The sequence below is a fragment of the Aspergillus wentii genome (assembly GCF_001890725.1).
Source record: "Aspergillus wentii DTO 134E9 unplaced genomic scaffold ASPWEscaffold_1, whole genome shotgun sequence".
Classification (NCBI taxonomy): domain Eukaryota; kingdom Fungi; phylum Ascomycota; class Eurotiomycetes; order Eurotiales; family Aspergillaceae; genus Aspergillus; species Aspergillus wentii.
In genome coordinates this window covers 5,046,983-5,070,162 of record NW_024467832.1, presented here as the reverse complement: position 1 = coordinate 5,070,162, position 23,180 = coordinate 5,046,983, and the positions used below count along the sequence as shown (strand labels likewise).

The window sequence follows — 23,180 nt, the reverse complement described above, 5'->3', positions numbered from 1 at the left end:
CCTAACCCTAACCCTAACCCTAACCCTAACCCTAACCCTAACCCTAACCCTAACCCTAACCCTAACCCTAACCCTAACCCTAACCCTAACCCTAAACAGGCTTCTGCGTCAGAAATTTCAACACTCTATTGAATTTTCTTCCCCAGGTGGTGAGGCTATCACTGAATGGGAAGATGAAATGTTGGGCTGTCTATTCTCCATTAGCGTCCTGATACAAGAGTCGATTTCCGTGTTCTCGGATGGCGGCTCAACAACACCTACGACCCCAAATACACTTGATGAACTAGAGATTTTCCTACGGGATTCTCAGCACATGTGGATGAATTCAGTCTATAACCTGCGTGTTCTCTTATTTGAAAGTCTCGCAAGTCTGTTTGAGAAGGGGGAGTTTAAGGTGAATTACGTTATGGACCTTGTACAGGTCCTGAAAACATTGAGTTTAGAAGCACGTCAGGGTGTTGAAAAGTGTCTTCTCAATTTGCTCTGCTGTCTCGGGAACAACAACACCTCGATGCTAATAGACGACGGATGGACACCCGATTCGCTTTTGTCGTCCATGCACGGGCATTAGTGTGACGCCGCGCCGCACGGCAGATGCTATATCATGTCATGTTATGAGCTATGCATTTATCTATCTATTTATCCGTTATTTCAGTAGCGAATGAATGAACCGATCAGATGGACTCGATCATGGTAGAACGGCCGCGTAGTATCCCCGGTTACATATAGTAATAGCCGCATGTCATAATCAATAATAACAAGCAAGAAAGCAAGAAAAACTCACAACGCCGAGGTAGGTAGCAATAGAAGCAGTTAGATTTCTAACCACATCAAAACAGCATATGTCTGGCCCTCTTACTCGAGCTCCTCATCTTCTTTCAGGTATTCCTTCATGCCGCATCGTCCTTTGGGTCGGAGCGGATCCCGCCCTCGCCGCCCTCTGGCTTGCCGGCTCTTATTATGGTGGTGGTCAAAGATCTTCTCGAAGAAGCCTTCCTTGTGCTCGCCGGCTTGCTGGGTTCCTGTTCGTTAGAGTGTTTGGTTAGCATTGCAATAAGAGAACCGAACAATCACTGAGGGAATGACGCACCTTGAGTCTTTTTCAATATATTGGAGGATGATTTGGCTTGGTAGTTAATACAGGGATTACTAGGAGATAGATGGGTGATGCCCAGCAGTCGTCATCCTCGTTCTCTATACCCCCGGCATACTATGGGAGTAGCACTATGGCGGGGCCGAACAGTGACGCAACGAGTCCGATCTACGCTCCAGATTTGGTAGTACTATCTAGCCAATCAGAACTGATAGCCGAGAATGGTGATCCGTGGGTCTGCGTGCCCACTGGCCAGTTCAAGCTCGCGGGGACCCACTCGGAGCTGGGAGCTGCAACGCTGCTTATCAAGCTGCGAAACACAACTCGCCTGATTGGGCACTCTCCTTCGCCTCCAGCTCAACTCCACTGCGGGGTCTGGACTCTGGTCCCTATACAACTATGAGCTGTACACGAAGTCTCATCTCCAGCTTCATTCCCGGTTCTCGCTCGCATTCTTCATTCATCACACTCAGGACATCGCCAATCTGTCTCTCGTACCTGCATACCCAGTCGCGACTCCGCGGCGTCCCAACACTCAGAGCTACCAGCACACCCCGTTTTTCGAGCCATCTCAGATCAGCCCGAGCAATGAGCAGCATAACAACCGCAAGCTCCCAACCGGTGACAGCTCCCCTAACAAGACATGCAACCTTCCTCGTCCTAACCGCCACATCCCCTTCCGCAATCCCAACCATCCGCTCTACCCTCGCCGGTATCTCCAGCCTCGCCAAAAACGTCTCCTTCCGCGATGTCGACGCCAAATTCACCTGCACCGTTGGCATCGGCTCCTCCATTTGGGACACTCTGACAAACAACCTTCCTCGTCCGAAAGAACTACACCCCTTCCGCGACGTCAAGGGCGCAAACCACACCGCCATCTCCACACCAGGCGACCTCCTCTTCCACATCCGCGCTGAGCGCCGCGATCTATGCTTCGAGTTCGAGCGCCAGCTCATGGATAGCCTAGGTGACGCTGTACACCTTGAAGACGAAACCACGGGGTTCCGATACTTCGATGCCCGCGATCTCCTCGGTTTCGTGGACGGCACCGCCAACCCTGTCGGCCCCGACGTCCCGGCCTCTGTCCTCGTCACCAATGACGATGACCCCAGCGCCAGCTCCAGCACCCCAGGTGGCTCCTACGTCGTCGTCCAGAAATACGTGCACGACCTTCCAGGCTGGAAGAATCTTGGATCCGAGCAACAAGAGCAGATCATCGGGCGGACAAAGCCCGATAATATCGAACTCGACGACGCAGAGGATGGAAAACAGGCGTCTCATAAGACGCTGAGCACGATTGAAGACGAGGAAGGGAATGAGCACGATATCCTGCGTGATAATATGCCGTTTGGGTCGCCGGCTTCTGGTGAGTACGGGACTTACTTCATTGGGTATACAAGGAGATTGTGGGTTATTGAGAAGATGCTAGAACGTATGTTTGTGGGGCATCCGCCTGGTTTGCATGACCGGTTGTTGGACTTTTCAAGGCCGTTGACCGGCTGTGTTTTCTTTGCGCCATCAGCGGATATTTTGGATGGGCTTGATGGGTGAAGTTTATCACATCATAAATATATAAATATAATTTTGCTCTGAGCTAACTTGCCATGCTCTGACTTAAGTAGTTTTTATTCTCCAATAGACTGGGTAATCTGTAGTGCACTAATAAACCTACACATATTATCCTTATAATAATCAGAAAACAGCTGGCTGTGTGTGAATACTTCCTCCTAGGTATATATTCATGCCCAGGGTGCATTTTACAGTATATCACTAGAATAATGTGATTACTTTAAAAAGGAACTTAGATGTAAAGCTGACTATGTGCATTATATTGATTAAAAAAAGTGTCTGCAAACTTTGCTGCGCCAGGACCATCAATTCCCATGCTCGATCCATTCCCCCCGGGCCTCGGCCTTACTTGTTAATGGTAGTAGTAGTAGACCTCTTATTCCTGTTTTGGCTAACTTTATATACACGTCGCTATGCAGGTTCACTCAGGATTGATATTAGTCCTCTAGGATCAGTATTAGTCTAATAGGATTAATATTAATACTTCTAAATTAGGATTAGTATAGACAGGAACTGCACCATATTAGGAAATAGGATTGTCTTCCGCCCAGCAGAATCCGCGCTAGATAGTATCGATCTTTCGGCTTATATAGGTAGGATTGAAAGCCACTACATACCATGGATTAGTAAAATACCGGCAAATCGGGGGGTAATCAATATTCTAATGAGCTCGGCGATAGTGGTACTTTCGTCAACAGCCTTCTAGAAAGAGTATCCCAGTCTGCTCCTAGAAAGCGGACATTAGTCATATTCCAAGGAATGTTATTCCTCCATTCATGAAACTCATGTTCTTAATTTGATAGGTCCTTTAATTTCAGAAAGCTGTTTTTATTTTCACTTCTGTTCCTGTCACTGTGCTCATGTAGAAACTTATAGTTTCTGAATTTACAAGTTCCTATCTTTATAAAATAACGGCATATTCTATACCTATCAGTATGTGCCTAGGCAAAGATGACCAGGACGAACACTTTACAAACCATGCTTCCACTCCATCCAGCAGTAGATGGCTATGCGATTCTCAATACCTGAAAGCATGGGTCGTGGTTAGAGCTAAAAAATGGACGCTAGAAGAATGGCAATGTTAGTAGATGATATCGAGGATATCTTCTATCATATTGTTGCAGAATACGGTGGCGTCAATGATATCCAAGACAAAACCGAGAATCCGTTTTATGATGTGTGTCTGCGTGGTTTAATCAGGCTTTTTTCCGAAGTGGGACAGCATGTCAAGACAAACTAGTCACAGGCGTTCCTCATACCTAAAATGATGGAACTGGGATTATGTTGGGATCCTGTTAGAATCCTGGTTTTACTTTATGGTTATGACCTGCGGCTCGCTTGTGGTAGCATTTTCCACATTAGGTTAAATTTAAGAATAATCTGACAGATGGATCTAGATTCAATACGCATGTGGAAGCCATGACGGCTAAGGCTTCCTTCTTTTCATTTACGAACATGTTTGTCTATTTTAAGCTTTGTTTTCAAGAGCTATGGAATGCATGGGTTCACTGTGTCATTCTAGAGTAGCAGTGAAATGACACTACATGAGAATGGGAATGGCTGGGTGACATCATAAATATGCCATTCTTTTTCTAATCTCACCAATCTCTGACACTCCAGTTTATTTTGTATGTACTAACAAAGAATGTTAAGCTTTTACTTGGCCGTTTTGAGGTTCTTTGGCTACATTAAAAAGCCGGACTCAGAATATTCCGGTCAAAAGACCTCGTATTATCTCGTCATCGACTATACGAACATCCGCATCTGGCTATTTTTTTTTGTAGTCAAGATCCATCAATCGTTTCCAACTAAGGTATCCAATTGTTTTCACTACCCAATTATTTCTATTACTACCTAGGAGAGCACAATGACACTGACATCTCAATCTAGATGGGCCGACATGGAGTCTACAAAAATTATATAAAGAGCAATAACAACCCGTCAATCTGCCCTATTCATAATTATCAAATACAAGAAATTCTCTATATTCTACCTGAGTTTCTAGAAATCCCCACAAAATGAAGATCACCAACACTCTTCCTTTGGCTTTCTTCCTCCTCGCCTCAGCCGCCGCTGATGCTGAGCCTGACAAAGAAAACATTCATCCCGTCAACACAGTCAGGGTCCAGCTAGCCAACGATCAATCAGGCGCCAATGCCAATAAACAGGTTCCTACTGACGGCGTGAAACACTCCATCGATTCTCTCTGGGGCGATACGGCCGTCGCTCGCCATGGCGTTGTGTTTGCCACCAGCGCCCAGCTCACAGCCAACTTCCAGAATACGGCCTGTACCATTTCGCAGCCTCCAAAGGTTCATGCCGAACTTGACTCGCAACGCACCTGGGTGTCATTGGATGGTGGCAAGGTGGTAGAATTGGACCATGGTTTCATTACCTGCCATCACACCTGAGAGTGAAGGAAAAGTTGCAGGATTATTAGGGTTGTGGGTTTTTTGTTGACGGGGTTTTTTTCAATCATATTAATGTACGTGTAATATGAAAATGTGTCTCAACAATCAATATTACCCATATGATAATAGGTATATCATAAATTAAAAAGCCGTTCATACAGTTGGGATGGTTGTGGGCGTCGCATTGTTTCCAGCTGATTCAGATTGCTTCGTCTGTCTGCATTGCGCACAAAGCCTTTATCTAAAGAGCAACCCTGAGGAACATTCCCTGTGGGCCTTCAAGAAGGTCTTCTTTGCTTTCCAGAAGCAGCGTAGCATCGCCAACAACTAGCTTGTTGGATCTGACGCGTCTATTCAATTCATTCTCGATGTAGCTTTAGATCGCAACGGTATTTTCGGGCATCTATGTAGCTCTAATATTTGACAGCTGCTTGGGGTCAACCTTCAGGGGACGATTTACATCTGGGCAATGTGAAATGCAAATCAATCGCGCAAATATATCCTGGAGCACCAGGAGCTTCAGCAACAATGTCTCTCTTGAGCTGTTATCAAGCTCGTCTATTCCATCAGTTACGGCCAATGCCCTGTTACCTGGAAGAATGACTGGCTGAACAAGACCGAGAATCCCAGGGCTTCGGGGTCTTCGAGAAAATCGGTCGATTTTCTGACATCTGGTACTTGGCTGAGTATTTGTCTCAAGAGAGATCCAACGACATTTGGTGCCTTCAAGGTCTCCGGAATATCATGTCGACAGAAGAAAAATGACACCGAAATTAGATGTTTTTTTTTTTTTTTTTTTTTTTCGAATTTTGATATTCTGGGCTTTGTTGAAAAGAATTTTCTATTCCGTTTTTTGGTTTGTTTCTACACCATAGTTGGATCATAGTTGGAGCAAAATTGTTGCTGTACAGGCGGCGGCGTGCGGCTGAGCCGAGAGGTTTGGTGTCGAGACATCACATGGTGTCAGCACTCTCGACACGGACACGGCTTCATCCAACAAACACACAGCTGATACTCTCAACTACCATCAACAAGATGTCTCCATCAGATACTAAACATCCAATAACCCAACCCGAAGATCCTGCGACAGCCTCCTCTAGCGATCTCCCCCCCTCCTACGACGACGCCATCACTCTCCCACCGCAAAGCGCCTCTCCCATCCCCCCCGACGCCGCCTACTTCATCCCCGACAGCAACACCCACCCCCGAAAATCCCAAACAGACCTCATCACCCTCAACCCGTCGTTATCATCAGATACCCACGCCCTTCATGATCTCATCACTCGCCAATCACGGGTTCCGCCTCGCCCACGTCTCGCCGTCAAGGGCGTGCACACGGAGACCCGATCCAGCGGGAAAGATAACAAGACTGAGTCGGTGGTTGATTTTAATTTTCAGATTGACCTCACGAGGTCATTGTTACGATGGGATGATGGGTCGCAGAACGAGCATGGGACGCGGTGGTTTGAGGTGCAGGTCGTCGCGGATGGGGATGGGCAGAAGGCCTTTCGGGGTGGACGGTGTAAGTCGCAGAACTGGAGAGATCGACGGAGGACGAAGACAAGTCCCGATATTGAGGGTAGAAATGGAGAGAGTGAAGGGTTGATGCAGAACGCTGGAGAGGATGGATCATCGCCTGGATTGTTGGGATGGTGTGAGCGATTCTGCAATGATCCGGCGCGGGTGAAATCGTATGGCCCATGTTTTGATGGAGGTTTATCATCAACGCTAACGTGATAGGTTCACCTTCAAACGTACTCTCCACGGGCTCGATTCATCCTCGTTGAACTCGGCATTAACCTCCCAGCTCCGTTCGCTGAACTATCGCGGCAACGTGCACATCTACGTCTCGCTATCCCGAGGCTCCGTCACCGTCTACTCCCCGCACTGGATCAATCGACTGCGGACAAATAAATTCATATACTGGCTGTGTATCATACTGCAGCTGTGGATATTGACATGGCCTATAATTTGGTTTTTGGAACGCCGCTACGAGGTCGTGCGGTCAGTGTGGTATTCGTCGCGAGATGTCAAAGATAGTCGGCATCCCGCTGGGTGGCGGAAGGTGTATGCGTGTGGACACGATGAAAATGCACTGGCGGATCTATGGGGCCCGGCTGTGACGCAGGCTGCATGGGAGCGACGGTTGTATGGAGATGTTCTTTCAGAGCAAGAGGTAGAGCGGTTACTGCGAGCTGGGAGGGAACGTAGAGAACGGAGGGGGATTGTGATTGATCCTCTCGTACTGGGGATGGTGAGGGGAGTGGGCCAAGTTGGACGATGGGATATGACATGGGGATGGGGTGCAGACACCTAGTGATATGACTATTGACATAGATGTAGTATTCAGCTATCTGCCAGTATGAAGCCTTAGTCCAGTTATAGCTTCAGAGAACTGCTCGTCCCTGGGGACTGTGGAGTCTCTGTGCGAGGGTGATGCCTGCCAACCGACCAAACGTCAAAGACCGCAAGACTGAAGTGGCGGGGGGATATTCTAACTACTTGTTAGTCCCAATCAAAAAGTAATCAATATCATAAGACACACCGTTGTAGTATAGACCGGTGAGTTCGCCAGTCGCCCAAAGACCAGGAACCGGGGCACCGTTGGTTGCCACGACTTGGGAATCCAGATTGACCTTGACACCCCCGTAGGTGAACGTCAGCTGGGCAGTGAGAGGAAAGGCATAGAAGGGCGGGCGATCCAGCGGATGCGCCCAATTCGACTTGTTGACCTTGAGTCCGGTAGTCGCTTTGCCATCGAGCTTCATGAGGTCCAATGGCCGGTCATTGCAGGCTGCATTGTACTCTGAGATGGTTTTTTGAAGCTTTGCTTGTTCCACACCCAGCTTCCCGGCCAGTTCTGCGATGCTGCTGGCCTGGATCGGATCTTGATCGGTTGTTTGATAGACCCAGCCGGGACGGAACCGGTCCATGGTAGTCGCGTCGGTGATGAAGAAGCCTTTGTTGTGGTGGTGGCGCCAGAGCTCCACGGCAATCATTTCAAAGGTGGCAAAAAGGTGTCTCTTTCCCTCGTCATAAAATCTCTCGCAGCTGTCGTTGATCACGATGCCGTAGTTATGGCCCCAGATGACTGCATCGGGCTTTGTCGCACGAGTATCGACCAACTCGGAGTGAATGCCATCGAAGGATCCGGCAGTCTCCGCACCGACATCCAGAGCCATCTTCAATCCTTGGCCACGATTGTACTTGAGCCCCGGTGCGATCAGTTGCAGCTCGTGTGTCTTGGGCCCGACATACTTGGCGAGCATCTCCCGGTTGCCTTCGAAGCCACCGCTGGCGAGCATCACGTCGGGGGCGTAGAGGTTGTCCAGCAGTCCGTTGGACCGGCGGACCTGCACTCCATTGATTCGGCCCTGATGGTCTGTCAACAGAGACCGAGCTTCCGTTTCCCAGTGGATGGCACAGTTGTCGAATGACTCGATATGCTTCATCAGAGCTTGTATAATAGCCCATCCGCCTCCGTCGGGCATGACAAAATACTGATTCGTCTTGAATTCGAGAAGGACCTTGTGATGACCTCATCAGTAGAATTTTCAGTCATCATGCGGGCCACTTACGTTCTTTTCTTCGTGCCGAACAAAGTTGACTCCGTGCTTCTCGACATATTCAGCGGTAGTCTTTGCCTCACGCGCCAGCTTTCGACAATATTCCACATCCGCCTGGCCGTTGCTGACCTGGATCATTTCTTGGACCCAATCCTCATCAAAGGCGAGGTCATGGCCCAGACGAAGGAAAGCACCCGTCCAGCGTGAAGCACCACACCGTTCGCCCTCCTTGCCGGCCTCAACGATAGCAACTCGACCGGGTTTGTTCAGCCGTTGGCAGGTTTCTAGAAAGTTGAGGGCTGTCATGCATCCGGCGAAGCCAGACCCGACAACTATGAGGTCATAAGAAAGAGGAGTCATTGCAGTTGAAGTTGCAGAAATCCTTTTGCAATACTTTGGGGGGATTCCTGTGAGAGCAGAATCAAGCAACACTGACTACCCCACCCTAAAGTGATAAGGTTGCCGGCGCTCGGCTCGGGCCTTGGCTTTAACTCAATACGAGCCCCGCATTGCTCGGGGACAATCCGTCTTGGCCGATTAGAATATGACAGCTCTGAGAGATAAATGTGGTAAATATTTGTAGCCAAAGGATGGCTTCGCTGTGGAGCTTCGATATTCTTGCTTTATTGACAAAAGTCCCAAATTCCAATGCTTTGAATACGAGCAATACAACGTTAAAGTCGCGGCGTTATATATAATAACTCCGAAGTTGAGATATAGCGGCACTCCTAACTATTTCCGATGTTCTTCCTCCTTGAACTACCCAAGTGCCGACTAGCTGAGTTGTGCACTACAGCCTCTCTGCGAACGCTTTGATTTTGTACTTGTCCACGTCGGGGTGGGAGCCCTGCCACTCATGTCTATGCAGAGAGAACGTCTCAAACTCTGGTGCTGGAATCCTTGGAAACAATCCCATTTTCAGGACAACTTTTTCCGGATAGAGAGGTGTGACAGACTTGATAGGACTGAAGTCGTTAATATCATATATTCCCTCAATACAAATCACTTACTTTCCACAGCGTGAGCAAAAATATCTGTCAAGTGGTGTGCCGCTTCCAGTTTGGGTATCCAGGAACTTGGTGAGAGTGCCCTCTCGGTCGTCAATGTCGACCTTGGCTTCCTCGATGATGAGGTTACTGGCAGCAAAACTACCAGAGACTTTTCGACAGTTCGCACAATGGCATATATGGCCCCTCCTCCTTGTGAACAGATCGCGATCATGGATTGTCACTTTCACTGACTCACACAGGCATGTGCCAGAAAGCCCCTCTGCGAGTTGAGCAACATCATGCGACTTGGGGTCTCCGGTAAGATCAGGCATTTCGAGTTGATTTCTTTGGGCTGCTATTTCGAATTAATAGGATTGCAGGCGGAGGCTGGAAACTCGACTTGGATATTTCTCCCCCGCAATTCGAAGACGTGGTTTATTAAGATTCTCAGGCTTCTAGGAAACAAATTGTCGGTGGGACAGGCAAGATCATTGATTGTGCTATGGGAAAAGAAGCATATTCAAAATATGAGTGAACACAAGTTTCTGATCCCTTGGCTGTTATGTACTCAGACAAGATAGTTAGAGCCACGTCGGCCATGACAGCTTGGGGATTCGAATTCAGGCCTACCCCGCCATCCCCAATCGGTTCTTGGCTCCTGCTTTAGGAACTTTTTTCCAAACTGCTCTATTGTATCAGTATAGTAATAGAGAATGTCCAGGACAGACGTTCTATTCTGACAGTTCGGATCTCTCAGTTATTTAGTAATAGAAGAATGCATAGAGATAGAGGTCGGAATATGCAGATTCACCATTATCCGGTGTGTGTATATATATATATATATACAGTAAGAGATAGGATCAATAAAGATGGGAATGTATATAGCTCTAAACCTCATCTACCAAAACTATAGGCTGCATGCCTGGTTTGTATGGCATGTACGCGTATGCCAAAATGGCCCGTAGCTAGTATGAAACATAAACAGTATCTTTGCCCCAGCATCAGATAAACTGAGGAGAGTTGATAGTTGGCTTGATCACCGCCCGCTGTAAGCGCTAAGCCGCCGCCAAGCCCAGCATATCCAATCATGCTGAGAGGAAGCTAATGGCCTTATCAAGCCTTGACCACGCATTAGCGCGGTCTTGATTTCCCCTCCGCCGCCTTTGGAATTTTTACTTGGCAGTGGTCCTTTCTTCTCTCCCTTTAAAATTCGAATGACCTGACGATGACTGTTGACCAGGGGGTACAGCAGAACGCGGCAAAACAGCCAGTTATCCCAGGGTTTCGAAGTCTGGGGGTTAGCGAATCTAACCAAGGGGCAAATGAGACCGATGGAACGCGATATGACGCGACAGAAATGGATCGGATGGGGAAACCCCAGCAGTTCAAAGTAAGAATTCGAGTCGCTTTTGATATCATCGTGATGTGCTCATAATGCTTGCAGAGAAACATTCGTCCCCTGGCAGCCCTTAGCTTCTCTGCAGTGCTGCAATCCACCTGGGAATACATAATGCTGTAAGACATTGCGTTTCATCCAGGAAAATTAGCGCTGACGAGGAGAATAGTTCCGACTATGAAGGGCTGCAAGATGGCGGACTGGCAGGAATGCTATGGACGTATGTATGGAGCGCAGTGGGATTTGGGTTTATCATTGCTTCCCTGGCAGAAATGGCATCTATGTAAATCGCAAACTCTCTCTAACCTATACTCTTGGTGACTGACTGTTGTGGCTAGGGCTCCCACATCCGGAGGCCAGTACCATTGGGTTTCGGAATTTGCATCGCCTCGGTACCAGAAGTTCCTCAGCTATGTGACCGGATGGATGTCGGTTCTGGCCTGGCAGGCAGGCACTGCATCCGGCATGTTTTTGACCGGGACAATCATCCAGGGCTTGATCAGTGTCCGGGACCCGAGCTATGACCCCAAAGGCTGGCAAGGCACTTTGTTTGTATTTGCCATGATCCTGATCACTTACTTCTTTAATGTATACGCTGCAGACTTCATGGCCCGCATGCAGAATCTTCTGCTCGCGACCCATGTGCTCTGCTGGGTGGTCATTGTTGTCGTGCTTTGGGTCATGGCTCCTTTACAGCCCGCAGAGGCGGTCTTTACCAAGTTCGAGAATTTTGGACGATGGTCGTCAATGGGACTGACCGTGATGGTGGGCCAACTAGCAGCCATATATGGTTGTCTGAGTATGTACATCCCTACAGAACAAGCGTAAATGAGAGAAACTCACTTTTCCTACAGGTTCTGATGCAAGCGCTCACATGTCTGAAGAAATCGAGGATGCTGGGCGTTATGTCCCCATTGCTATGGTATGGTCGTACTTTGCAAACGCTGTCATGGCCTTGGTTGTTCTCATTGCCATGCTCTTTGCAACCCCATCAGTCGAGGCAGCATTGAACGATGACACTGGCTTCCCATTCATTTCCGCCTTCAAACAGGCTACGAATACCGCCGGCGTCAATGGCCTGACGGCAATCATCCTAATTCCCGTCATCGTAAGCAACATCCTCTTCAATGCATCCACTTCACGACAGACATTCTCGTTTGCCCGAGACCGTGGGCTCCCATTCTCAACCTGGGTTTCAAAAGTCGATGATAAACGCAAGTTACCTGTCAACTCCATTATAATTTCTTGTATTTTCAGTGCACTCTTATCGTTGATCAATATCGGCTCCGAGACTGCCTTCAATGCCATTGTCTCTCTGAATGTGGCAGCCCTCATGTTCTCCTACTCGATATCCATGAGCTGTCTCATCTGGCGCAAAATATTCCATCCAGAAACATTGCCACCTGCCCGATGGGGATTGGGTCGGTATGGTCTGGTTGTGAATATCACAGGTTGGCTGTATGTGCTCTTTGCGCTGTTCTGGTCTTTTTGGCCAGAGTCGACCCCCGTCACAGCGGAAACGTTCAACTGGAGTGTGGTCATTTTTGTGGCGGTCTTCCTTCTGAGCCTGGTCATGTATGCCGTCCAGGGAAGACGTCATTATAATGGTCCGGTGACAGAGGTCAAGAAAGCTGGCCATGACGTGTGAAATGTTTCTTATGAGTTGCGGAGCTCTGTAGTACTAGTACTGAGCAGAACACTGTATGTGGGGTACAAGAGTGGTCCTTGGGTTATAAGAACGGGCTGTTTAAAAAGGAATATACAAAAATACCGGCAATTAAACCGGGAACCGATGCCCGGTGGGCGTATTGGGTATTCAACCATCTAAGAAACCCTCCCTACGACTGCACGAGATGTGAGAACCAGGGGCTGGAGATTGCTGGTCAATTATAATTTCGATAGCTGAGAGTCTAATCGGTTAAAAGCACTTTCAAAGGCTCCCAAAAGTATCGGTATATGCGACTCAAAGACCAGCGTCGGGCGCAGTCGGATACTCTGCACACCACTGATTCCGATATTAACACCGAGAGCATCTTCATCATCAAACCAATTTGCTCGGGAGTGTCAAAGCTGATGTATGTGCCCTTTCCTTTGCCGCGGAGATTCTGGATGTGGGTGGGGTATTTGGCTGCGAGGGAGGATAGGCTGTCGTAGGGGGAATCCCCGACTTGGGCCTGTCATTGTTAGAATCTATTGAATGGAGTGGAGGAGTGAGATACCGCTTTGTCAACAAGATTCTTATTCAAAAGCTCGTCAATGACGACGTTGCAGATGATGATTTGGGCGGCGTCGCCCATCCATCAGTATCCATGCTGATTAGTCTACTGCTAGGGATAGATACTTCTAGACCCACGTATTGAACTGCCGATACACTTAATCAGAATGATGTCTGTCGTCACTGAAAAAGTACCCAGCTGTCTGGGCTTTCTTGGAGAAAGTCACGATATCCAGCGGCAAGGGTAAGGCCATGTGCTCATGAGCCCAGAACTTGCCCGGCATCCAGAATTGTAGATGCCTTACTAGTTTCCGGAGCTCTTGTCATAGTCAATCACCAGCTGCACTGTGCGGGTATCCAGAACTGTGTTGAGCTCATCTTGGAAGCGATTCGACACGGGCCCAGGCACTGCGGTTCTGACAGCGGGCGCAGAGATGGTCATGATATAATTTACTTGATAGACCAATAAAAATTTCAACGATATATTATATGAAAGGAAATATTTGAATGGATGAAGACACAGTGAGTTGATTAGGGTATATTCAAAGTTGGGGTGACCGCCATTTCCTCTTGCTCTTTGATCAATTACGCACAGCAGATTACCTGATGGAATATCTATCAGCCATTGGATGTGTAATCTAACATTTCATCAAGTAGTTATCTACAGAAAAGTGAGTTACGACCAGCACCTGCGTTTTATGTAGTTTACTAATCCTACCTACTCTGATCATTGCCAGTAGAGTCAATTTGGTCATCTGCTCAACTAGATGTCTAGGTTTGTTGATCAGGCACCAAACAAATCCCCAAGACCGTCCAACCCGGCTGTCTCATCGATTTCGGCATCTAGTGGTCTTGTACTTCCCAGGGTGGGCTCAAGTGAAGACCATGCCACCTCCTGGGCTCTTTGTTTTACTATGTCCCAGGCAGTAAATCCCTTGTTGTTTTGAAGCAGGACATCCTGCCCTGCCTCGTTGCAAAAAAGTCGGATTATTTCCATATGCCCTGTCTTGGACAGAGGTTCCAATCCTACTTGGCCCCCAACTGCTTGAACGGAAATATTGTCGTGACCAAGTAGGATACACGCCACCATTTTCACGTACCCCTCAATGGAATTGTGCCTGCGGGCTCCTTCACGTGCTGCAAGGTGCAGCACAGTGTCTCCTTTTGCAGTGCGGGCAGAGATACTACCGTCCTTTTTGATAAGCCTCTTGAACACCTCAACATATCCCTTTTCAGCTGCGAGATGTAGTGCTGTCTCCCCAAAGCGATTCACTGCGGATATATTAACACCTGCATCAAGAAGGATCAGTGCCGATGTGGGCTGATCATGAGTTAAGGCTTCATGAAGTGCTGTATTCCCATCAAGCGATTGAATCGACGTATCGACCCCAGCTTCAATGAGATACTTCGTGACAGCCTCGATTTCCGAATCAGGCACATCCATTCCCCACTGTGGCTTGCCATACGCATGATGTAGTGCTGATCGTCGTTCGTCGGTCAGGGCGTGTACATCACTGCCAAACTCCACCAGAGCCTTAACACAGCTTAATTTGCCTGCAGATGATGGAATTGCAGCCTGATGTAACGCAGTGCTGCCGTCAGAATCTCTTGAAGTAACGACTGACCCTTGTCGCTCCAGAATTGCATTGACGACAGTTATATGTCCGACCTGCGCTGCTGCATGAAACGCATTTCTGTGAGGATAGCTGTCTGAAACCGAGACTCTGCTGCCTTTTTGAATGAGCAGTAATGCTAAGGGTACAGTCTTGCAGTCTCTGGCTCGGTGAACAAGATTGTCGTCCCTATACAGCCGGTCCAGCAGCGTATAGCTATGCAGGATAGAGGAAGTGGCTAAACCAGGAGCTTCATTCAAAACCAACTGGGCAGCTGCGGCGCTCTGCACATTGTATAGAACATTATATCCCATGCTGTCCAACACAGTAACATCAGTTCCGGCGTCAATAAGGAGTTTGATCATAGGGATATTATCAGAGCGTGCTGCCTGGAATAATGCAACGTCGGAAACAGCAGCCCCCGCATTGAGAAGTGCATTCCCTACCAAGGGATCATCGTTTCTGGCAGCGTAAGATAGGGCGTTCGTTACGGACTGGTGAGCGAAATCATAGCCGGCAAGAAGGTGACGCACGAGGGCCACATCTCCATATTGGGCTGCGAGACAAAGAGAGTCTTCTGACTCGTCGTATTCTGCGGAGGGATCGGCACCTGCTTCGAGAAGTAGTTTCCAAATTCTCGGATGGCGCGCCATAATCGCGTGATGCAAGGCCCTGGACGGCAACTCGTGATACTCGCCACCACCCCGGGTCGCTATATTGACATCTGCGCCGCTGGCTATCAGCGACCGCGTCGCGGTGGCATTGTCCCACATGGCTGCCAGATGCAACGGCGTCCAACCCGACGAGTCGCAGACGGAAGAATCGGCGCCATGGGCCATCACCAGACGGATCATGTCGTCGTTGCCGAGATGGCACACCACGTGCAGCAGAGAGGTATGAACGGTCGCCCAGATGATCTTACGCTTTAAGGCCAGCCAGTCATGATCCCCTGGGAGCAGATCAACGTTGATATTGGCCCCGTTGATTTGCTTGGTCCGTTTCAGCAACGCTTTGAACGCGCTGTTTTGGTTCGACGCCGCCGCCAGGATCAGGGAAACCGACCATCCAAGCTCTTCCTCGTCGCGAGACACAGCGATAGAGTAAAGTTCTGCGATCAGCACGACATAAAATCGTCTCGCAGTCAACGTCCACGAGTAGAGTTCATCCGGCTCAAGGTATTGCGCAATCAGCGGCAAGAGTTCGTCGGGGATATTGTCCAAGGACATCTTGGTCTCCGTATTTGGTTACTCTTTGCTAATCACAAGTTGAGAACAAGATGACTGTGTTGACAACATCACAGTCAAGGCAGATTATCTCGTTGTCACACTGGAGAGAGGTTGTCAATCTGACCTCGTATTCGAGAAAGACTCAGCCGCTGATCATCATCCTCAACGTGTCGACACGGCAAGATTCGCTCCGCCAGCCCAATTGCGCAACGACCGTACATACATGTTGATCTTAAACGTCGGAGGCCATAATATGGAGGCCCATCTCGACGAGGCTATCACCAACATACCACAGAGCTGTCGCAAGTGCTTATATATTCCAACGGATCAAGACCGACATTCAACCATAATGCATTACAACATACAATGACCAACATGTCAATCATATTTTGCATTCGCATGCATCTCATTATGACCGAGCTTAAAGACTAGCCTGCAATAGAAATGCTGTAGCCACTCGGATTCAATGGCAAACCCAGCTGCGGAGGTCAGATCATGGTGCCATCTGCACTCTGGAAGATTTCCGACCATCGGGAATTCTCCGCAACCACCAGGAACATACCAACAATACGCTGCAATTGGCCCAATATTTAAAGCTTCAACTGTACCGTGAGATGTCGAATTATCGCTTTTTCATCTACCAATTCATATGCTCACCTCAGTCACCATGGGCTCTATCGAACAACCTTACACCCTGTCCAACCCTTTCCGGGCCAGAACCCTCAATGGCCAAATCACACCTCTTATGTCTATCAAATTCGTTACCGGAAATGAAATCCCGATGATGGCCAAGATGGCTGGTGTTCATGCCTTGTTCATCGACATGGAGCATTCTGCATTGGACATGCGTACTGTCTCCCAGTTGATCCTTGCCTGTAACTACGCCGGCGTCTCCCCGGTCGTCCGATCGCCCTCCAAGTCCCACTGGCACATCAGTCGCATCCTTGACGCAGGAGCCTCTGCCGTTGTCATTCCCCATGTCGAGAGTGTCCAGGAAGTCAAGGACATTGTTCGTTATGCCAAGTTTGCACCGCTGGGAATTCGTGGTTGTACGAACAATCAGGCCATCATGAACTTCCAACACGTCCCTACACTAGTTCAAAACGAGCTATTAAACTCGCAAACTATGGTCATTCCCATGATCGAAACGCCTGCTGCCGTTGAAATTGCCGACGAGATCCTTGCAGTTGAAGGTGTCGATGGCGTCCTGATCGGCTCGAATGATCTCTGCACGGACCTGGGGATTCCAGGCAAATACGACAGTGCCGTCTACCAGGACGCTGTGATTAAGGTCATTGAAGCAGCCAACAGGGCGGGCAAGCCTGTGGGTGTTGGTGGCATTGGTGGAAGACTGGATATCCTGGATAAATGGTTCCGGATGGGTGCAACATGGTCTCTCAGTGGCCAGGATGCGTCGATGCTGCAGGCAGGCATGAAGAAGATGAGCCAGAACTACGAGGAGATTAGCTCAAGGCTGCAGGGAAAGCTTTAAACATTTCATGTATATCCCATTATGTACTGTCTAACTAGATATGAATTCATCCATAAATGAAGATACCAGCGGGTCTCCGTAGGCATATTCGCCCAGCCCAGCCTCCATGTCCCATAATGCACTGTCCCCAAAGATATCACAATCCCATATCCTACCCTCGGCACTGGCATCATGATAGGCCAAGTTGGGCTGTGTCTCAGCAAGGTTAGATGTTGACAACCAGGGGGCGTCTTGAAAGCTCTGATCGTGAGCAGAATCTAGGCTCGACATATCGACTCTGACTGCCTGACCTGGATGGAGGTCTCTCACGAAGGCATTCGTCTCATGACTGGAGGAAACTCGCCCCCCGGTAGAGAAAGGATTATCCTGTAGATGCTTCCACTTGGCCAAGCAGAATGACCGCAGTGCTTCATAAACAGCCACGTAATGGACGGCATCCGAGAGCTCCTTTCCCATGGTCTTGAGGGCTTTCTCCCCTTGTCTTACTGCTTCTGCAGCCTGTCGAACTGTCTCCTCATCATGCTCTGTTATTGCTGAAACGCAGAACATGACTGACAGCCCAGAAGTAAACAGCAGCTGGAAGTAACTTCGAGTATATGTGATTTTCTTCTGCTCGTATAGGGAGGAGAAAATGAGAATCGCTCCAATCGCACATTGAAGACAAATTGATAGAAGATCCTGCGGTGGTATATTCCTGATTCGCGGGACAATGTCTATAGCTTTGCGAACCAGAAGCAGTCGTTCTCTCATGAGCAGCAGATCGTACCATTCCTGCATCTCGTACAAGCATTTTGGAGTTTGATATTGAGGTGCGGACTCTCGCCAGGCGTCTAGATCACAAAGTAGTTCATCAACAATGGCATAGATGGTGCCACTCGCCATGAAAGAGTCTGTCATCGATGATGAGCCCTGGGTCTTCGAGAGTTGCTGAAACTTCAAGTGCGTCTTGGATGTGATTTTGCGCAATCTCAAGCAGAGGAGGAAGACTGACGTTTCCGTGGTTCTGTTAGAGCCCATCTGTGCTTTGGTATTGGCGAATGAGTCGAGATCTGGAAAGACGCCCGATGCACCAGCAGCTTCAATCTCACCATCATCAGCATCGACCGGGAAATCAACGTGGATTTCGTCGTCGGCAATTGCAGCAGGTCGGTCGAGAGTGATCGAACTATATCGATCAATCATATAGCATTCCCAAAAGACGCGCCGTGACAGCTGTTCATCGAGGAGGCTCTGCCCTGGACCAAATTGGCCTTTGTGAAGACCTTGCTCGACGCACATCCGCATGCACAGTCGCACAATTTCCCATATTGACGTACCTATTATACCGTGAGTGCTTAGAAAGGTCTAGGCTAGTGAACAGCATACTAATGTGGTGATAGATCCCAAATCTACCAATCAGCAAGAGATCCTGGATAGATTCCAATCCCCTCGAGAGAAGGTTGAGCTCGATGTTTCCCATTGCCGAAAGGAAGTATCCATATGGATGGTGGTTATGTTTCCCATTTCGATATAGCGGAACAGATCCCACTGCCAGAATCATAAAGGTGCGATATCGATCGTGTTTTGTAATATTACTAGATGTTTGTGGAATAGGCAATTCATGTGCTGGGTATACTCGATCAAACAGTTTCTGCACATCTCGTCGAAGCAAGAATGGATTTTGTACATGCGAGCTGCTGAGGCTATTGCTGTCAGTGGACGTCCACTAGGGCGATATAAGGGAGACATACTAGCTGTCAAATACAGCCCTGGCCTCCTCCAACGAGGGAAGCGGGTTCGGTGATATTGCCATTTCTGGAATGGATGATGTTTTGGACAGGTTCTGAAGCAGTTTTGGGTTCTGCTGCTTCCATCCAGCATCGGCAAACAAGGGGCGTATAAAGCTAGAGCTGGTCAGATTGCAGGATTGATGTATCAAAGCACATGATCGTGAAGATACCTAAGGCCTGCGCCCTCTGTAAGGCTTGGGGAGGAATACGCCCCATCATTCGTCTCAGCCTCGTCTGTATTGTCGGCGATGTCCTCGTGTCTCTCAGCAGACGGCTCATGATTCGAGGTCTGCACTGCATTCTGCGCTTCTCTAATGTCTTCCTGCAGACTCCAGATCTTTTCTTCAAGCTGATAGATATATCTGCAGAGGTTAGTTTGTAAACAGTACACTGTGTGATGTCTCGTACTCTCGTGCGACTGTCTTGTTGCCGCTTAGGCTCACAGTCATACAGGCCTGTCCATTTTTGGTGCAGGGAGAGCATTTCGGTCTCGCATTATCACACTGTGTACTTGTCAGCTGCAGTCGATCCAGTCGTTGAAGCGACATACCTTGACTTTTTTGGTGTAGCATGATTGACAAGCAGGCAGACGAGCAAGATTCCTGGGCTGACCATCCTTCATGGTGCCAAAGTGCCTGCTGTTGGGTTTCAATTTCTCCTCTTCACTCCAACGTGGTGAAAGTGCTTGGCCATGGCAAGAAAGGCAGGTTGAAGTGCCGAGAATATGGGGAAATGCGGGGAAATACAGTCAATTACATACTGGTATGGTATTATTACTAGTATTATTCACTCCGTCGGGTGGCCATCCAGACTTTTCCTCATGCATTTGTTAAATTCATTTGTTTATATTTGGAAAGTGACTTATAAGACTATAATCTTTATCTGCGTGGATAGAAATCAAAGTGTACTCTGATTCAGAAATGCTCGTTATATATTTTTGCTGTACTTCAGCTATCATGAATAAAGACAACCACGATTGATCTCTTTGAAACAATCCTTCGATTCATGATAAACTAAATCACATAGCGGAAATCATTCAGAACAGCACGCTTTGCTTCATCATCCAATCTCTGAATGCCAATCGTATCATTTCGATCCATCTCAGCAGCCAACCTGTCAAACTTCTTGTTTGTGCGCAAGAGTAAGAAGCGAAGTGTCAGGATGCAAACCGCTCCTACTCCCTGAAAAGCCAGGATGCAGCCCCACGAAACCTGGTAATTGGGTTCATATTGATCCAGCCAGAAGTAGTTTGCAAACAATGATGCGGCATTGGCAGATGTGTTGGCGATTCCAATCGCAGCAGCTCGTTTGACAGGAGGCTGTGTGATGGTGGACGACAGCCAGGCATACGTGGTGGAATACACTCCGAATGTGCCACTGCAGACCAGAAAGGTCATGGCATATCGAGGCCACTGGAGGGACGAAGACAAGAAGATCAGCAGGATACATCCAAGTATAGCCACAGCCTGGGACAAGCCAGCGGGAATCGATCGGGTCTGCCGTCTGTCGGCCACCCACGCCCAGCTCAGAGCCCAGGCGAAGGCCACAATGTACGGGGGCGAGGTGAGCAGCAGCACAATGGTGTTGTTGGAAAAGCCAATCTCTTTGATCAGCGTTGGGAAGAAGTGCGAAAACGAGATGGACGCGGTGGTGGCCATCTGCAGGCATGCGAACAACCACGTCCGCTTGTCTTTTGCAGCCCATACGATGGCACGCATCAGAGGCACCTTTTCCTCGTCCAGCAGCTCGGTCGCTCCAGCATCGTCACTCAATCTCCCTTGGGCCACCATCCTCTCCTCCTCTGTGAGCCACATGGTTGTTCCGGGGAAGTCGGGGAGTACAATCATGGCAGTCACTCCCACGACGATTGTTGCCAGCCCTTCGATGATAAACAGCCATCTCCAAGAAGCAATGCTACCAACTCCGTTCATCCCGGTCAAGATACCCGCCGAGATCAGTCCGGCAAAGGCGTTGGACAGTAACAGACCGCAGACCATCAAGGCCATTCGGAGACCAAGTTCGCGTTTGGTGTACCAGCAGCTGAGAAAATACATCGCACCGGGGAAGAAGGGAGCTTCGACGAAGCCGAGGAAGAAACGAACGGCCAACATGCTGCCAAAGTTGTGGGTTGCTGCGGTGCAGCCACTGGTGATGGCCCACAGGATGATGCATGTTGGCTATGAGAATTAGCATGTTATGGTATACAAGGACAAGGACGACGAACCAGATAAAGGGACGGACGCAGCTTGGTCATCAGCATGGTCGAGGGGATTTGCATGAGAATGTATCCGGCTGAAAAGATGGAGATGATGGTCTGATACTGGGCGCCGTGGATGTTGGTGTCTTCCTGCAGGCTGTACAGACGGGCTTGCGTGATGGAATTGCGGTCGAGATAATTGAACAGATAGATCAGCACCACCATCGGGAGGATTCGTGCGTCAATCTTCTTCAGCAGCCTGGCTTCGATCGTCTTGAGAGTGTCTGCATCGTAGGAACGATAGGTGGCCATCACATCCGAGGTTTCTGTGCTGCGATCCTCGACCCAGACATCTTTTTGTTTGGCATCATCAGCCACACGGTTCTGGCGTTTGGTTGAAAAGATAGATGGAGGCATGGCAGAAGGTCGAAGGATGATAAGGGATTGAATGTTTGATGTCGGAGTGAGTTGTCTATAGAGGATACTCTGCATGATGCAGTCTGGGGAGGATTGCGGCCCCAGATTTCGGGGAACCGCCGAGACTTACAGAGGACTTTAAAGCTTGGCGGTGGTAGAGTATTAGTAGAGAACTGGAGAAATGGATATAAGCATGAATAGTTTACATCAAGTATATATTGTCTCTGGGTTCTCTACCAACATCTGCTGCCATTGTTCTTCAGACAGCCAGTCTTGGAGTGCCAACAGTTCCTTGTTGATGTCCACTACTGTCGCCCTCTTTTTGGTGCTCACATGAGGCCAGTCACTTCCCCAAAGCAGAGATCGTGGAGCAGCATTGGCATACATCTGGACAATCTGCTTCATCTGGCTGATGTCCTCACTGCGACGGTAGAGAGCGCAGACCTTGACATACAGCTTCCCAGCCTTCAGCAATTCCACCACCGCATCCAACGCCACACTGTCAATATCGTCTGGAGTCGCCGAGAGATTGTGATCGGCGATGAATGTAACATTGGCCAGGATTAGAGAGTGGATGATGAAATCCTTCAGGGCTGCCCATGTTGGTAGAGGCAGCTGGGCAGATATCGTCCATCCATGCTTGGTGATGCCGATGCACTGCGACAACTCTTCAAGTGTCTCCTTGACAGAGACCAAATCACATCCATCCATCCCATAAGTGCCATGTAGTCTGATGGATCTGATTCCGATCTCATGGAGACGATCAAAGTCCTGTTCGCTTACCTGGGAGAGTCCAGGCTCGTTGCATATTGTACCGCGAATAGTCATGTGGGGGGATTGTTGCCGACATCGCGTAATATGGCTTAATATTCCAGTAAAGCCATTCTCCACAGAGGCCTGCACCAGCATCAAGCGATCGACTTGACTCTGCTGTAGGAGTTTGTCCAAGGTTGCTGGTGGTGGAGTATACGCTCGATTTTCCTTGAAAGGATGACGCTCAGGGTCGAAGCAGTGGATGTGGCTGTCCCATGCTCCAGTGGGGAAGGCAAAAGACATGATGATGAAGATAATTATCAATCAGACAGTCATTCAGTCACTGGACACCTTTATTTCCCCATCGGACTCATCTCCGGCCCATCGGACCTTCTGTATTGTTACCGGAATTACTCCGGCCATCAATCAATATGACTCCACCCCGGACATGCGCCCTTCTCCTCCTCTTTTCTT

The 23,180-nt window shown here is 48.8% G+C and overlaps 12 protein-coding genes across 12 annotated transcripts; 5 read left to right on the top strand and 7 right to left on the bottom strand.

Moving 5' to 3' along the window:
- The first annotated feature begins 1,449 nt into the window (after window positions 1–1,449).
- On the top strand, window positions 1,450–2,730 carry ASPWEDRAFT_35588 (Dyp-type peroxidase). Its single transcript, XM_040834256.1, has one exon. It carries the CDS (start codon window positions 1,493–1,495, stop codon window positions 2,642–2,644), a length of 1,152 nt encoding a protein of 383 aa, XP_040695640.1. The 5' UTR covers window positions 1,450–1,492; the 3' UTR covers window positions 2,645–2,730.
- Window positions 2,731–4,436: 1,706 nt separating this feature from the next.
- Window positions 4,437–5,156, top strand: ASPWEDRAFT_294100 (uncharacterized protein). Its single transcript, XM_040833274.1, has 2 exons — window positions 4,437–4,475; window positions 4,553–5,156. Exon 2 carries the CDS (start codon window positions 4,681–4,683, stop codon window positions 5,071–5,073), a length of 393 nt encoding a protein of 130 aa, XP_040695639.1. The 5' UTR covers window positions 4,437–4,475; window positions 4,553–4,680; the 3' UTR covers window positions 5,074–5,156.
- A 952-nt stretch (window positions 5,157–6,108) lies between these two features.
- On the top strand, window positions 6,109–7,390 carry ASPWEDRAFT_167953 (uncharacterized protein; the record flags this gene model as incomplete). The annotated part of the gene is made up of 2 exons (XM_040830222.1): window positions 6,109–6,764; window positions 6,814–7,390. The coding sequence occupies 2 exons, from the start codon at window positions 6,109–6,111 to the stop codon at window positions 7,388–7,390; spliced, it is 1,233 nt and encodes a 410-aa protein (XP_040695638.1).
- A 70-nt stretch (window positions 7,391–7,460) lies between these two features.
- Window positions 7,461–8,999, bottom strand: ASPWEDRAFT_167952 (uncharacterized protein; the record flags this gene model as incomplete). The annotated part of the gene is made up of 3 exons (XM_040830221.1): window positions 7,461–7,567; window positions 7,619–8,600; window positions 8,652–8,999. 3 exons carry the CDS (start codon window positions 8,997–8,999, stop codon window positions 7,461–7,463), a joined length of 1,437 nt encoding a protein of 478 aa, XP_040695637.1.
- Window positions 9,000–9,174: 175 nt separating this feature from the next.
- ASPWEDRAFT_126291 (GFA family protein) lies at window positions 9,175–10,185 on the bottom strand. The gene is made up of 2 exons (XM_040829203.1): window positions 9,650–10,185; window positions 9,175–9,604 (listed from the first exon to the last, which is right to left on the bottom strand). The coding sequence occupies exons 1-2, from the start codon at window positions 9,958–9,960 to the stop codon at window positions 9,430–9,432; spliced, it is 486 nt and encodes a 161-aa protein (XP_040695636.1). The 5' UTR covers window positions 9,961–10,185; the 3' UTR covers window positions 9,175–9,429.
- Window positions 10,186–10,853: 668 nt separating this feature from the next.
- ASPWEDRAFT_167950 (putative GABA permease) lies at window positions 10,854–12,672 on the top strand (the record flags this gene model as incomplete). The annotated part of the gene is made up of 5 exons (XM_040830220.1): window positions 10,854–11,018; window positions 11,073–11,143; window positions 11,194–11,307; window positions 11,363–11,823; window positions 11,879–12,672. 5 exons carry the CDS (start codon window positions 10,854–10,856, stop codon window positions 12,670–12,672), a joined length of 1,605 nt encoding a protein of 534 aa, XP_040695635.1.
- A 262-nt stretch (window positions 12,673–12,934) lies between these two features.
- On the bottom strand, window positions 12,935–13,321 carry ASPWEDRAFT_167949 (uncharacterized protein; the record flags this gene model as incomplete). Its single annotated transcript, XM_040830219.1, has 2 exons — window positions 12,935–13,198; window positions 13,244–13,321. The coding sequence occupies 2 exons, from the start codon at window positions 13,319–13,321 to the stop codon at window positions 12,935–12,937; spliced, it is 342 nt and encodes a 113-aa protein (XP_040695634.1).
- Window positions 13,322–13,971: 650 nt separating this feature from the next.
- On the bottom strand, window positions 13,972–16,078 carry ASPWEDRAFT_148048 (uncharacterized protein; the record flags this gene model as incomplete). Its single annotated transcript, XM_040829543.1, has 1 exon — window positions 13,972–16,078. One exon carries the CDS (start codon window positions 16,076–16,078, stop codon window positions 14,024–14,026), a length of 2,055 nt encoding a protein of 684 aa, XP_040695633.1. The 3' UTR covers window positions 13,972–14,023.
- A 667-nt stretch (window positions 16,079–16,745) lies between these two features.
- ASPWEDRAFT_101467 (HpcH/HpaI aldolase family protein) lies at window positions 16,746–17,570 on the top strand (the record flags this gene model as incomplete). Its single annotated transcript, XM_040827386.1, has 1 exon — window positions 16,746–17,570. The coding sequence occupies one exon, from the start codon at window positions 16,746–16,748 to the stop codon at window positions 17,568–17,570; it is 825 nt and encodes a 274-aa protein (XP_040695632.1).
- Window positions 17,382–20,011, bottom strand: ASPWEDRAFT_126279 (uncharacterized protein). The gene is made up of 6 exons (XM_040829202.1): window positions 19,890–20,011; window positions 19,748–19,842; window positions 19,510–19,701; window positions 19,301–19,453; window positions 18,936–19,252; window positions 17,382–18,886 (listed from the first exon to the last, which is right to left on the bottom strand). The coding sequence occupies exons 1-6, from the start codon at window positions 19,959–19,961 to the stop codon at window positions 17,601–17,603; spliced, it is 2,115 nt and encodes a 704-aa protein (XP_040695631.1). The 5' UTR covers window positions 19,962–20,011; the 3' UTR covers window positions 17,382–17,600.
- Window positions 20,012–20,352: 341 nt separating this feature from the next.
- ASPWEDRAFT_148039 (uncharacterized protein) lies at window positions 20,353–22,146 on the bottom strand (the record flags this gene model as incomplete). The annotated part of the gene is made up of 2 exons (XM_040829542.1): window positions 21,564–22,146; window positions 20,353–21,516 (listed from the first exon to the last, which is right to left on the bottom strand). The coding sequence occupies exons 1-2, from the start codon at window positions 22,026–22,028 to the stop codon at window positions 20,353–20,355; spliced, it is 1,629 nt and encodes a 542-aa protein (XP_040695630.1). The 5' UTR covers window positions 22,029–22,146.
- Window positions 22,147–22,160: 14 nt separating this feature from the next.
- Window positions 22,161–23,065, bottom strand: ASPWEDRAFT_148037 (uncharacterized protein; the record flags this gene model as incomplete). Its single annotated transcript, XM_040829541.1, has 1 exon — window positions 22,161–23,065. The coding sequence occupies exon 1, from the start codon at window positions 23,007–23,009 to the stop codon at window positions 22,161–22,163; it is 849 nt and encodes a 282-aa protein (XP_040695629.1). The 5' UTR covers window positions 23,010–23,065.
- Window positions 23,066–23,180: the final 115 nt, after the last annotated feature.

Excerpts from the sequence above, each read along its gene's own strand:
- ASPWEDRAFT_35588 (XM_040834256.1), top strand. The coding sequence starts at position 1,493 with ATGAGCTGTACACGAAGTCTCATCTCCAGCTTCATTCCCGGTTCTCGC.
- ASPWEDRAFT_294100 (XM_040833274.1), top strand. The coding sequence starts at position 4,681 with ATGAAGATCACCAACACTCTTCCTTTGGCTTTCTTCCTCCTCGCCTCA.
- ASPWEDRAFT_126291 (XM_040829203.1), bottom strand. The coding sequence starts at position 9,960 with ATGCCTGATCTTACCGGAGACCCCAAGTCGCATGATGTTGCTCAACTC. Across the intron at positions 9,605-9,649 it reads TTTTGCTCACGCTGTGGAAA|TCCTATCAAGTCTGTCACAC; the intron begins GTAAGTGATTTG and ends TAACGACTTCAG.
- ASPWEDRAFT_126279 (XM_040829202.1), bottom strand. The coding sequence starts at position 19,961 with ATGAAGGATGGTCAGCCCAGGAATCTTGCTCGTCTGCCTGCTTGTCAA. Across the intron at positions 19,253-19,300 it reads AGGGCTGTATTTGACAGCTA|CCTCAGCAGCTCGCATGTAC; the intron begins GTATGTCTCCCT and ends TGACAGCAATAG. Across the intron at positions 18,887-18,935 it reads TGGGATCTATCACCACATTA|GTACGTCAATATGGGAAATT; the intron begins GTATGCTGTTCA and ends ACGGTATAATAG.